At 49.3% G+C, this 14,942-nt stretch overlaps 1 protein-coding gene across 1 annotated transcript in view; it reads left to right on the top strand.

Annotated features, from left to right (window-relative positions):
• LOC119375472 (sulfate transporter) overlaps positions 1–14,942 on the top strand; it is a 115,054-nt gene that overhangs the window by 89,127 nt on the left and 10,985 nt on the right. Inside the window, exons 11-12 of the mRNA XM_049411273.1 lie at positions 10,239–10,316; positions 12,015–12,110. Of these exons, the coding sequence (XP_049267230.1) occupies positions 10,239–10,316; positions 12,015–12,110 (174 nt within the window). The remainder of the gene's footprint in view (positions 1–10,238; positions 10,317–12,014; positions 12,111–14,942) is intronic.

Here is a 14,942-nt window from a genome sequence, read left to right as displayed (position 1 = left end):
GGCTTCTTCCTCCTCTTTACTACAATTGCCCCCGGGAGAGAAGATGAGCCATCCTGGCGTCTTAAGGCGTAGGCAGTATCAAGGGGTCATAGTATGGCTTAAGTCTGCTGACATGAACCGAGTCACGACCACGACGTCTGAGGTCGTGGGGTGGTGTCAAGGGTTCAACTATGTAGTTGAAGGGGACGTGCGGCCTTTGATGCGGTAGGGGCCATCATATCGCGCAAGAAACTTGTTTGAAAGCCCAGGGCTGTGAGGAGGGATCCACAACCAAACAAGAGAACCGGTCGGGGAGTCTGGAGTAGACGCGTCGTTGTCATGTCGCAGTTTTTCGCGACCTTGAGCGGCGGTTGTAAGTTTACGAGCGAGCTGCCTGCAGTCCTCTGCGTATCGCGCCGCTTAAGACACCGGCGTGCATTCGGAAGCGTCGGGTCGGTATGGAAGCAATGTGTCCATGGTGCAAGAGGGCTCTCGTCCGTACAACACGAAAAATGGCGAAAAGCCTGTGGTAGCTTGTGAGGCAGTATTGTACGCGTAAGTGACAAATGGCAAGACAGCGTCCCAGTTACTGTGATCCGACGCGACGTACTGTCGGCCGCAAAATTTTGCGGGATCTGCAGCGCGTGGCCGAGCGACGAAAAACTGCATTGCTGCGTCACCTACCGTGACGCCGCCGGTGTTGAGGCTATCGGCCTCGGCGATTAGCGACGACGCGTTTAGACAACGTGCCGTTGCTGGATCTAATCGCGGAGGCCGCGGCCGATAGCCTCAAAACCGGCGGCGTCACGGTAGGTGACGCAACAATGCAGTTTTTCGTCGCTCCGCCACGCGCTGCAGATCCCGCAAAATTTTGCGGCCGACAGTACATAAATATCATGTCACCGAGTGTGCGGTTGAACCTCTCCGTCAAGCCGTTCGTTTGCGGGTGGTAGGCTGTAGACTTGCGGTGAACGATGCTGCATTCAGCGAGAAGGGCTTGTATGACGTCGGAGAGGAAGACGCGCCCTCTGTCGCTGAGCAGTTCTCGTGGTGCTCCATGTCGAAGGACGAAATTCCGCAGAATGAATAATGCAACCTCTCGAGCGCTGGCGGCTGGGAGTGCTGCAGTCTCGGCATAGCGCGTCAAACCATTGACGCCGACAATTATCCATCTGTTACCCAAGGAACTGCAGGGAAGTGGGCCGTATAGGTCTAAGCCGACGCGATCAAAGGGACGAGCAGGGCAGGGTAGCGTCTGTAACTCGCCGGAAGGGCGTTGATGAACTTTACGCCGCTGGCACGCCGTGCAAGCGCGAATATACTGGCAGACAAAATGATACATTCCCCGCCAGTAGAAACGTTGCCTTAGCCAAGTATACGTTTTCACAACGCCGGCGTGACCATGGTGAGGAGCAGCATGGAAGTAAGCGCAAATGTCAGACCGCATGTGCCGTGGTATCACGCGCAGCCATTTGCGACCATCAGGCATATAAATTCTGCGGTAAATGATGTTGTCGCGCACAGTAAAGTGGGCGGCTTGGCGACGAAGCGTTTTAGAAGCTGTGGCCGATGGATCCTGCAGGAAGTTTAGGATAGTTGAAAGCAGGGGATCCTTTCGCTGTTCAACAGGCATATCCGTGACGTTGATGGTTGACATAGTTTCGAAGAGCGTTGATGGGGAAGCTACATCCGCAGGTATCGGCGATCGAGATAGCGCATCGGCGTCAGAGTGCTTCCTGCCCGACCTGTAGACAACGCGAATGTCATACTCTTGTAAGCGAAGCGCCCATCGGCCGAGGCAACCTGACGGATCTTTCGGGGAAGAAAGCCAGCAAAGGGCGTGGTGGTCGGTGACAACATGGAAAGCACGACCATATATGTATGGACGGAATTTACCGAGAGCCCAAATGATGGCCAAACAATCTTTTTCTGTCACAGAATAGTTCGCTTCGGCCTTTTTCAAAGTGCGACTGGCATAGGCGACGACGTACTCGTCGTAGCCGTCTTTCCGCTGAGCTAGGACTGCACCAAGCCCGATGCCGCTAGCGTCGGTATGGACCTCCGTAGGTGCTGTGGGGTCGTAATGTCGAAGGATAGACGGTGAAGTGAGTAGGCGACGTAGTTGCTTGAAGGCTTCGTCGCAGGAGGTGGACCAAGCGGACATACCGTTACTAGCCGTAAGCAAATTCGTCAGTGGTGCTATGATGGTTGCAAACTTACGTACGAAACGCCGGAAATACGAGCAGAGGCCTACAAAGCTGCGGAGCGCCTTAAGGGTTGTGGGCTTGGGAAACTCGGCGACGGCGCGAAGCTTGGCTGGGTCAGGAAGCACACCATCCTTCGATACAACGTGTCCTAATATTGTTAGCTTGCGGGCGGCGAAACGGCACTTTTTGATGTTGAGCTGGAGGCCGGCAGTGGTGAGGCAGGTCAGTATCTCACGCAAGCGAACAAGGTGCGTCGGAAAATCTGATGAAAACACGACGATGTCTTCAAGATAGCACAGACATGTTTTCCACTTGTAGTTACGAAGGATGGTGTCCATCATGCGCTCGAAAGTAGCGGGCGCATTGCAGAGCCCAAAAGGCATTACGGTAAATTCGTATAAGCCATCGGGCGTCACGAAAGCTGTCTTCTCGCAGTCACCTTCAGCCATCGGCACGTGCCAATAGCCAGAGCGAAGATCTAAAGAAGAGCAGTACTCCGCTCCTTGCAAGCAGTCGAGTGCGTCGTCTATACGAGGCAGCGGGTAGACGTCTTTACGAGTGACCTTATTTAGTCGACGGTAATCCACACAGAAGCGTATTGACCCGTCCTTCTTGCGTACTAGCACCACAGGTGATTCCCAAGGACTGTGGGAAGGGCGAATGACGCCACGCTGCAGCATTTCATCGACTTGCTCGTTAATCACCTTACGCTCGGCTGCCGACACACGGTATGGTCGCTGGCGTAATGGAGGATGAGAACCTGTGTGGACGCTGTGACTGACGTTCTCCGTACGGCCCAAGCGAGGTTGATCGCAATCAAACGATAAGCGAAAATTCTGCAGAAGCTCGAGTACTTGCATGCGGTACGGAGGTGGCAGGTCGGCATCCAAGACAGATTCAAAGATGTCTGATGAAGGCGGAGTTGATGATGATGCAGAAGACGTGCGCTTAACGGGAGAAGTAAGGGCGTCGAGCTCATAACAAGGCGTGTCATCCGAAGTCTCGATGATGTGAAACGGATCAACAGGATGAACGCGACCAAGAGATTCTCCTCGAAGCAAGGTGACGGGGTGCCGAAACGGATTGCACACAAGCATAACCGATGATCCAGATGCAGTAGTCAGGACGGCAAACGGGGGAGGGAGAGCCCGGCGACGCAGAAAAATAGGCGATGGCGTAAAAAGGACGGTAGCATCTGGCGCGGTGGAGCAAGAGACGGGCACAGGCACTGACATTGCTGGTGGTATGTCCGTGTCGGACACAACAGTGAGCTTTTGGGCTGTACTTTTAGAAAGGTCAGGCAATGCGTCGTCAGAGAACGGGAAGAGCGCTACCTCGGCCCGGGCACAGTCAATGATGGCACTATGCTGAGACACGAAGTCCCAGCCGAGGATGATGCCGTGTGAGCATGAAGAGAGCACAAAGAATTCGACGATATAGAGCGCGCCGTCAATAACCACCCTAGCGGTACATGCAGCAACCGGTGCTACGTGCTGCGTACTTGCGGTGCGCAGTAGCATGCCGGAGAACGGCGTTGTGACCTTACGTAATTTCCGAATAAAGTTCTCGTCCATGACTGAAATCGCAGCCCCAGTGTCAACAAGTGCAGTTGCGGCAGTTCCTTCTACTATGACGTCGAGTAAATTGCGTGGTGACTGTGCAGGCCTTGTAGAAGTCGCGAAGCTGGCAGTTCGTGCCTGCGGAACTGCAGTAACTAGTTTCCCTCGCTAGGTGACTGCCGACTACGTAAGGGTGAAGGCGAGCGACGACGGGGTGACGGGGAGCGATGGTTGCTGAAAGGTCGTCGTGGAGGCGGCGAAAAGTCGGAGCTGAGACGCGTGGCGTGGTCGCCAGTAGCGTGCGGGTAGCCGTATCCGGGCGTTGCGGCAGCTTGATGCGCAGGTGACACGCGACGGTTGCAGAAGCGCGCCACATGGCCGGCGAAACCGCAAGCAAAGCATATGGGCCGGTTGTCGCGTGTGCGCCAGGGGTTCTGAGCATATGGACTTCGAGTTGGCATTGGAGGAGGCGCAGGAGGCTGGGCTGTTCGCGGGTGCATTGCTTCAGAGTAGGCGAATGTCGGAGGCGGAGGTCGTGCCGCAACCGCGGCATAGGTCAGAGGTGCAGCAACAGGCAAACATGGCTGGGTCAAAGGTACCGATTCGGCAGGTTGCTCGCGGATAGCCCTCCTGATGGGAGTAACCATCGATGCGTCAGGTTGTAGGGGTCGATCGCTCAGAGGCAGCATAGAGAGCTGGCGCGCCACCTCCTCCCGAATAAAGTCTTTGATTTGGCTAGAGAGCGACGCAGCGGGCGACGGGTGGGAGGCTAGCGTGAGGCTCGAGAGTGGTTCAGCAGCTGCGACAGCGCTGCGTGCAAGGACCCTTTGTCGACGCAGCTCATCGAAACTCTGGCAAAGAGTAACGACGTCCGCGACAGAAGCAGGGTTCCACGCAAGAAGCATCTGAAATGCATCGTCCTCGATACCTTTGAGGATATGTTTCACTTTCTCCTCTTCGCTCATGGAGGCATTGACGCGGGAGCAAATATTTACGACATCCTCGATGTAGCTCGTATACGTCTCACCGGGCTGTTGAGCACGCTGGCGTAGACGTTGTTCAGCGCGCAGCTTTCGTAAAGTCGGGCGGCCGAAGACGTCTGCGATCGCTGTCTTGAATTCAGACCAGGTATGGAGCTCGCGCTCGTGGTTGTGAAACCAGAGGTTGGCGACGTCAGAAAGATAGAAGATGACGACACGGAGTTTGGCCGGGTCATCCCAGTGGTTGGTCTCACTGACGCGCTCATATGTGGAAAGCCAATCTTCCACGTCAGCCTCACCGGTTCCGCTAAAGATAGGGGGGTCACGGTACCGCTGAATGGCGCCGCTGGAGCTGGAAGTCGCGGCGGTGTCGGGCTGACTGGTGGCAATGTCGGTCATCGCAGCGGTTAAAGCAGCGGGCAACGTTCGGTTGCGAAGTTCCAGGTTGAGGTCAGGGATTGCAGCAACCTCCACCAGATGTCGTATGGTGGTTTATTAACAAAGTACTGGCGACTTGTGCAGTCGAAGTAGCGCCGGTTCAACAGGAGCGCAGATCACGCGCACAGCAACAGGCGACCGAGCGTGGCTTCTTCCTCCTCTTCACTACAACATGACTATTAGGTTTTTGTACATAGTTGACTAAGGGAGTTTCATAGTTGTTTTGCATGCCTTTTTTGATACTGGGGTTTTTCATATTTGTGTTTTTTTGTTATAAAGATTTTTCGTGATACATAACGTTCCTGTGTCGTGCTTTTCCATCTATAGAGACCATGACAGCCTAAACATGCCTATTTTTGTCGTTTGTGCCTAAACGCCTATGCGTGCCTATAAATGGCTGTTTTCAAAAATCGGCGCCTCTATGAATATTATTTAAACTCAACTTTCGCTTTCGAGCGCGGTTTAAAAGCGTTATGCATGTTACCGGGCAGCAGTTATATTTATGAACTCTACAGGGTTCAAGCTAGACCTCTAGCGCGACCAATTTCCGGTAAACAACCTCTAGCACCAGTCAAAGTGGGACGCGCCGGCCACCATACGCCGCCGCGCTGACATGGCGCGAGCGGTTGGCGAGGGCGAAACCGTGGAATGCCGTCAGAGGAAAGACGAGAGAAGCGCAAAACAAGAAAAAAGTGTAATGTGCACGCGGATTTTTTTTTCAGCCATGCCGAAAACAAAGAGACCCCGGAGTGTGTTCATTGGACAGTGAACGCTCCACTCACCTAGTTACAGAAAAAGAGCTTGAAAGATGCTTGAGCTTCACCTTCAAGAACGCAACGCGATAGCGTAACCGGGCCCCGTGCGCATCGCCTTCAACTGTACCGCAAGGAAAGAAACGGTTGCGCGGGTGACATTGGCCGTTTCAAGCTATCCTAGTATGTCTACTCGATGATCAGTTGCTAAGAGCCCACTACACCATAATTATTTTTGTAAATTGGCCAAGTACCCACTACGCGTCCGTAAGGCGCCGCGCGCATCTGCACTCTTTGTAATGGGCTGGCACCTTCAAACCACCCATTCGTTGCGCAGTTCACTTGTTTTGACGCATGGTGAGATTCTGCGATTCTATCATGCAATATAACATGCGTTAAGTAAACTTCCCCGCTACATCACGTTCTTCTAGTGTTTTTTTTTTTTAATGAAGCATTTTCAAGCACTGATTCACAGAAATGCTGAGCCTCCGCGATCAACAGAAAACATATTCCAGGAACAAGTGATTCAAATACGCGGGATATATGAACATTCTAGTGACGCTCTAGACTGGCTTTCTGTGTTTGATCTGTGCTTAAATATGCCTGATTAATAATTTCTATCGTGTCACTCTAAGTGCAACGGTTTCTTTCCCCGTAATAAAGAAGCTGCTCAAGTGCGCAGTGTTGTTTAGACTTTTGAGCTCGTTCCTGAGTGGCTTGCACTTCTGGATGCTTTTGTATGTTTGCCTGACTTTTGAAATGCATCCTACTGTAGGGAACAATGTGGGTGTTGTGTAAGCTAAGGTAATATTAATGTGGGGAATTATGTGCGCGGTTCAGAGCAATAACAGGTCATCTTTCCATGAATTAAAGAAAAAAGGAACTAGCATAGCTCCGTGGTAGAACACCTGCTTCCCGCGCAGACGGCCAGGGGTCAATTCTCACCCACGCCGAGCTTTTTCTTTTCATTTGTTTTGCATCTCTCTAATTTGCGCTCACGCAGAACGCCGATTTTTTGCTCACAACCACCGACACTGGAATTTCTGCGTAACGAGCTCTTTAACTCTATTGCAATATTAAAAGGAGACAGTATTCTGCGAGCCGTGCCGCAAAAAAGTCAATTGCACGAACGGGTTCAGCAGTTGGCACCTTTGTGAAATCATAAACAATAATTTTTTTTTGCTTCCCAGTCGTAGATACAGGTCCCGCACGCCTTCGCTTTGAAATTATTTGCATTCGTGTAAAAAAAATTGCGCCTATATTTACGATATTGGAGGCCTAAAACGTGTTTTGCCTGCCTATTTTCAGCGCCTAAAAAGTTGTTTTGTCTGCGTATTTTTCGAGCCTAAAACGCTCATGGTTTCTTTGTTGCGCTGTAGCTGACGAGACGAGGACGATGGGACTATACAGGGACACAGGACAGGTGGTGCGCAAACTTACAGCTGGTTTATTCACATCTTGCGAAGTGTGAAATGTGGCGTTTTTTTTTTCGAAATGGGCTAAATCCAGAAACCGAAACTAGCTCAAATATTGCTCCATTGGCAAGTACATTCTCTCAACTTTCCTCTAAAAGAGAGATCGGAACGAAATGAGTCAAATACCAACAGCTACGTGTGCTCACCGATCCCGTTTCAAAACGAAATTGAACCAGATGCATGCGCTGTATGGATCGAAATGAGTCAAATCCAGTATGCCGATAGCAGAGCGCTTCAGCGATCACGTGATTCGGCGAACGTGGAAGCCTCCGTGTGATTTCCCGCCTAGCCTGACTACTCTGCCTGTTTTCTGGGTGTTTGTGCAAGTTTTTTTTTTTTTTTTTGACCTTTCGGAGCTGGATTATCATGGATTCTGATGGAAGTGAAGCGATCGGCGAGAGATCGGTCCTGAGACGTCGACGACATCGTGAGCAGAAGCAATGTCGACGCCGACGAAGCAAGAATGTGCCGCTGCCAGAATTTCAATAAAGTTTTTTCAAGAATACCGCATTGAATTCCATGTCTCAATTCGAAATGAGCGAAATCCAAAGTTATCATGCTAATAATGGTGAAATCCGCTGCATATTTTTTAATTGATTGTGGCCAGAAACTTCCCCTAGCCGACATGCAAAACATATCATAGAATAGCTTTGACAGCGTTGTATTTAGTTTGCATAGCAAAGTTTTGCCGTTTTCTCAAATTCTCTTTGGATGGATTTGACTCTTTTTGAAAAAAAACGCCTCAACTATAGGTTAACAATCAGATAGGATGGATGGGGTGAAGGATGGGAAAGGGCGAAAAAGGGTAAAAAGTAAAAAGAGAATGCACGCATATGACAAAAATGTTGCAGTGGCCTAGCTCGGCTAGGCCAGGATAACGTAGCGTTAGCAAAGGTTCAGCTAATTATTCTTAGCTTTCCTGATTGTCTAGGATTAGCTTGATTATCATGCTTACTGCTGCTTCAATGACACACACACACACGCTATACGTATTATGTGGCACATGTATATTTATTTTGCCAGGCAACTACTTCGGGATCCGATGAATTAAAGGGGCCCTGCAACACTTTTCGAGCATGCTCAAAAAGCGCTGCCGATCGGTAGTCGAGGCTCCCGAGAACACGCGAGCCAAATATTATAGCGATGCGCACGGCCTGGAATTTACAATAAATTCTCAAAGTCAGCTGAAAATCGCTCCCTCTTCTCTCGACAAATGATGTATTAGTCCTCAAAATATGACGCGATTGTCGGCAGTTCCACCATTGGCTGATGTTATAATCACGATAACACCCTCATTATTACTTTCGTTGTTAATTTTGAGTTCAATAAGTAGATAATATGTATGTTTATAATATGTTATCGCGTTAAAAACACCGAACAAACATTAATATTAGCACTTCCGGTCTCACCGACAGCTCGTCTGCTCGTAGTTGCGTGGTTCCGTTTTCTTCGCCATGCGCAGTGCCGAAAACGTGAATATTTCTGTGCTTTTGACCATCGCCGGTTGCCGTTGAGAGTGGCAGCCGTTCGAGTGTTGCCTCGTCAGCTGAGAACTGCATCGTCGGCACGTTCTCACGACCGACCGAGGCACGGGCGCAGCGTGTCTCCGATAACAATGCTGGCGTCCGGTAATGGCGGCGCTTCGGGGTCGTCTGCCAGTGCCGTCTTACGAGGCGGTGTATCGGAGTATGGGCCGAAACCGATCTCAGCTGTCATTCGTTCCAAACGAGCGCGCACGTTTGCTTCCATGGTTGGCAGAGCGATGAAAACACTACGGCGTTCGAGGTGCACACCCAACATTACCAAACCGACGCGCAGTTTTCAAGCACGCGCGATACACAGCGCGATCGACTCCGCTCGACGAGAACGACGCAAGCCGACCGGAAGTGGCGGCACAGACCACGTGGTTGCGCCGAGACGCCAAAGAGAAAAAAATGAAAAAAATGCCGCCGGCGCTGACGTCGCCTCCTCGCACCTCCGCCCTCCCTCCCTCCCCTCACGCCGCGCGCAGCTTTCCGCGCGCTCGCTGCGTTGAGCTGAGAGAGAAAGCTGCGGAACGTGATCTCTATAATTTGGTAACACCACTTAGACTTGACGGATTCGAAAAATTTTTGCGGCATATGGCTCGTGAAGAGTCATACGTCAATAATGGGACTATTCCAATATAACAAAGAAAGGTGTTGCAGGGCCCCTTTAAGCTTCTCCGCTCTTCTGCGCCGTTGAGCAGCATCTCCTTCTCCATGGCTATACCACATTGGCAAACGCCAGTCAGAGGCGCTATCAAGCGGCTCCAGCGCAGTGTCAGACGGCGACTACACAGCGAAGGCGAATAGCTGCGCGCGCGCCAGCGCCAACACGTCTGCCAAGGCTACGACGTCACTCCTCTGGAAACCGCAGACCGGCGGCGGCGAGTCGCGCGCGGCGGCGGCGGAGTGCGCGGGAGCTGCCGGCTCCGGTGCGTGACATCGCTGATCCTCGCGCATGCGCAGCTCGGCTCTCGAGGATACACGCGAAACAGGCTCGGCTAGGCCAGTGTAACTAACGCTACCATACGCGCTTTTTAGTGTCTGAAAATCCGGCCTCTAGTTATAACGTATCACTTGTGGTTGCCAGGTGATATCATTGGCACAAAAATGATATAACACTTCTTTTTTTGTGCTAAATAGGCCACTTAAGGCCAATAAACCTGACTGTGAGCTGCAACCATAAACTCTTGAATCACCTTGAATGCGTTTTTATTTGATGCGGTGGATTTCTAAACATAGATCATGGCATCAGTGACTAAGTGCTCTGGTTGCTGTCGCATTTGCTTAAACTATAAGTGTTCGTTTGTTTATTTCCGTTACAGTTGCCTGGCCTAGTTTCATGCGCGTTCATTGCGGTCACGCTGTATGTTTTCGCGCCAGTGTTCCGGCCGCTGCCAGAGGTGAGTGATATTTGAGGCACGTGGTTACATTGTCAGTACTACGTAAGATTTCTTGAGGCAGTGCTGCGCGATTTAATTGAATTTTAATGGCAATATTTTAAGCGTGAATGCACCATTTATTCTCAGTCGCTCGGCTCTGGACAAATTGCTGTTGTTTGACCCTAAGAGCGACAAGCGAGACTACTCTTTGCGACATTGCGAACACGGCACTAGTAATTACAAAAATACAAACACCGTTAAAAAAGAAAAATGCTCGTCTATACTCCACTTGTAATATACACGCCTACTCCATCGTTTTCTCTTAGATCTTTTCAAATTTATTGTGGATCGATTTCTGGGCAGCTGTTTTAGTCTTGTAAATTGCGCTAGCCAGACATCAATTCAAAATAAAGAACAGTCTTGTATCAGCTGTCCCTCGATGCGCTACAGGATAAAGAAATCTTGTACCTGAATCGATAACTTGATTTGGCTTTCCTTTGTTCTTTTTCGTTGTGTGTAGCCACGTGTGTCTATGTATCTGCTCTGTGCTATTGAATAAACTTTAGTTTCAAGTCGGTGCTTGTGTTCGTGTGAACATTCGTCTTTTCGTCTGCCTTGTTGCGCCGTTCTAAATCCATGCATCCGTACCAACTCGCCCGATTGTCAGTGCTGATCAATTCACCACTGTGCAGTGTCAATTTCACACTTTTGACATGTGCCCTAAACTAAATGATGAAGAGCTTTGTTAGCTTTCTTTCACTGAACCATTCGGTGTACGGAAAGTCACTGTGACAACGTTACGTATAGGGCACCGGGATATATATAATGAAAGGTAATGACGCCTTTTTTTTTGTTATCCCTCTAATGATGATGCATTGCGCTCTATGCTCGAAATATATTTATGCTCTTCCACTTAGATCACCATGTAAACGCGTATGCCTACTTCGTCATGTAAATTCAGAGCAGCTGAGGTAACCAGAATGTAGCAATCAACTTCTTTTGAATAGAGAAGGTCAATTCAATTTCTTTCCTTTCATAAGACCCAACTGAACAGGGCTATATTCCGAAATTCATAAGGCATATAGGCTGTTAAGTGCCTTGTGGCCACCCATCTGGCATAAATTGTTAGGCATTTAGGCCAAAGGTTTTCCGCAAGACTATTCAAGTAAACATCAATTGAAATTTTATTTAGAACACATACGCCATTGTGTTGAAGGCCTTTCCGGCAAAAAGGCTATAACCATATAGCTTGACGAATGCAAAGTGTCCAGTAATCGACAATGGCGACAAGATGTTAATAGATGTATGAATTCACTGAATTCAGTGCATGCGCATACTGCATATACAGTTTACATGCTGAACATAAATACCAACGCTACACAAGAATAGATAAATGCAATGGGTGAAAAAATTCCAGGAAGAACATCCATATTGCGCAATCGCTCGAACTAACACATATCATCTCTTTCTATACAATTGTCAAGTTTTGTTTTTGTCTCTTTTTTCATACGCTGACATTGTCGCTCGCAGAGAAAATTCTCTCTCCAGAGAAAATTATCTGACCTTTACCTGTTTGGTTTGGGCAGGAGCACGTGATCAGCTCATTCTGCAAAACAGCAAGATCGCTGTAACACAGTAGCCTATCGCACTGTAATACGATCGTTACGGAATTTTGCTGTTGTTCTGCAAATTATCAGCACAGTGTTTTATTTGTTTCAGTGTGTCCTGGGCGTGGTGATAATTGTAGTACTTCTACCAATGCTGATCAAGTTGAAACATTTGCGGATGCTTTGGTTCATCAGCCGATTTGATTTCGTAAGTGGCCTGTCCTTTTCTCTATGCAAGGGTCATGCTGTTTAGAAAAGTATCGCAACATTCTGCATATGAATATGTCGGTCCCCTAATGTGAATAACGTAGCCCACACAGTTGTTCTGCTTCTTGCTTCTGCTTCGTTCGACGTGAACTTGTGGCAACAAAAGAAATTGATGTTATACAATGATGGCTTATGGCAGAAAAAAAACATCGAGAAATTCGGCGCTCAACGCTGATCAGTGGACGGCAAATGTTAAGAATGTGATGTTGTCTAGAATGTGAGTAGCTTAAACGCGTGAGATATACATAGCTTTCCGTTGAAAACATAAGGATTGCATCGCTGAACCTAAAGCAATAAGGAGATAATATTCATGTTTTTCTCTAAAGGAATTCATTTGCAATACCGTAAGCTCACGACTCAGAGTAGCTTCGACTGTAATCGACGAAATACACAGTGCGAATAAAGATCATCCGTTGTGTGTTACATATCGAACACAGCGCGGTAGTCCAGCTGCTAAGGTGCTATGCCACTAAGCTCAGTGACGCGGTTACGATTGCCGGCCACGGCGGCCACATTTCGATGGAGTTGTAATGGAAGTACACCGATGTACTTGGTTTCAATAATAAAGTTAAGGATGCCTTGCCCTATCGGGAAAATGACGGCAAGGCGCTTGCGTGCCTCACGTACTGTCTTTTTAACACGAAAGTGTTTTATGCCGGGGTCCAGCACGGCTCCACCGACGTATTTCCGTCATGGATATGACGTTGGCAAATATGACCAGATGGCAAATAAAAACATGGCTGATCCCTCTGCCATAGGAATCGGTATAACACGAAAGTGAAACGTCTCTTCATAGACGTAGTTGAGCGTTTGTTGTGCATTCTTTCGCCCCAAGCGCGAAGGAATGAATGCTACAGCATCAAATTGTAATGCTACGCGAAGCACGGCCAGCCGCTCGAAACTTGCAATGCGCTGCTCAAGCAGAAAGGACGAGCGGTACGAACATACGCAGGATGAGTGCGAACTGTCACAGTTGTAACTTATTTCTGTGTGAGCAGCGCGCTCCTTTCTCAAAAGCAGCCGCTGCAATGAGCGAGGTGACCTTCGTGCTCTCAACGGAAACTTGCAGAAAGAGCGCAAGACGTACAAACCACCGAGATCACGAGATAAGCGCCCGCACGAGCGACCGCGCCCTGTCGAGACGCGCGCTAATCCGCGTGGGGGACGACTTTTAAAGCGCGCTCTTCTAAAGTCCCTGAAAAATAACTAAAGTAGCGCCATTCGTGTCAGTGTACAGGCGCCTCCTCACTCGTGCGCTTTGTAGATTGCAGTTGAAGTTAGTTGAGCTGCGAAGCTCGTAGAGCATGGCTCTTGGCCGGAAAGAGAAGCTTGTGCAATTCTTCCGCTAGAGCGCCCGAGGGCACTGCAGTTCTAAGTGACGCAGTTGGAAAAGTCCGCGAAATAAAGGGAATCAAATAAAATTCACGCCATATCCACGAAGTGAGTGATGATTGAGGAGCTGGTCCGGAGAAGATCGGGAAAACCCGTGAATCTTCCGCGCAAGTCCTCTACCATCATATGAAGACGTGACACACGTTGTTATATATATATATATATATATATATATATATATATATATATATATATATATATATATATATATATATATATATATATATATATATATATATATATATATATATATATATATATACAAGGTTTGAATTATTTACAATTTTTATGAGCCATATACACAATTTACCAATATATACATACTGATGAAGCATATATATACAAGAAATATCTATAAGAGCGTCTGATTCTCCATTGTCGACACTTGCAGACGCAACGCTCTTAACGTTCTTTCAATTTGAAAACTGCCCTCGAGACGCGCACGACAAAGTGGCCCTAAAAATAACTGTCCGACGCTCGCATGGCTGTCGACCGCGTTCCCCGCTTCCCCGCTCGCTCTGTGAAAATTAACGGCCAGGCTAGATGGAAGACACGACGCGCGTAGCGCTCCCCTTCGCGTTCCACGACGCTTCGAATGGATGGATGCAGGTTACGTCGCGGAAGTTCGCCCCAGCGCAAAACCTGGCGAGCCAGCTCCTAATAGCGATAAATACGGCAATGTAATGTATACCGAAGCATGTGGCGTCTTTTCATGATGTCCAACAGCATAAAATCGTACGGTACATAATCTTCGAGCACGCAAAAGTGCTCGCTCCTGATGGGAGCGCCACTGCAAACTCGGCGACGCTAAGAAATCGCTAGAGTGGCGCACTAGCTTTTTAGAAGGTTGTCCGAGCGCCATCTTTTTTGTCCTCGTCTGGGTTGTTTACTTGACCGGTGCGCGGTGCGTGGTCGAAGGCGCTTGAGCCAGTTCGTACGGTGGTTCTGAATGCTTCAGGATGCCGACCTGCTGTGCCAGTGGCACCAAGACCTGCTCTGGCAGTGGCACCAACCACCGGTACAACAGCAGAAAGAAAAGGTTTTCACTACAGCGGGTAAAATCTGTAGCTTCCCGGAGGACACCCTAGGGGCGTTGCTGCAGCTGCTGGGAGAGGAGGCCGAGGCGAAGGGACGCAGTTGGCGCTACTTTATATTTTTCAGGGACTTTACGCTCTTCGGGCCCTTCGCGCCATCTCGCTAGTGATAACGAAAACACGCTGTACCGCTGATCTTTGAGTACCGCTTCTTTAACGTGGACGTAAATCACGGTTCCCAGTTCTTCCATTTCGTCCCCGTCGAAATGCGGCCACCGTGGCGGGTAATCAAACCCGTGTCCTCGATACCCACGACATCCACCTTGCGGAGCTATCACGGCGGGTGT

The sequence above is a fragment of the Rhipicephalus sanguineus genome, chromosome 11 (assembly GCF_013339695.2).
Source record: "Rhipicephalus sanguineus isolate Rsan-2018 chromosome 11, BIME_Rsan_1.4, whole genome shotgun sequence".
Taxonomy (NCBI): Eukaryota; Metazoa; Arthropoda; class Arachnida; order Ixodida; family Ixodidae; genus Rhipicephalus; species Rhipicephalus sanguineus.
The sequence above is the reverse complement of the archived record's forward strand: the minus strand, read 5'-3'. Positions and strand labels throughout refer to the sequence as shown.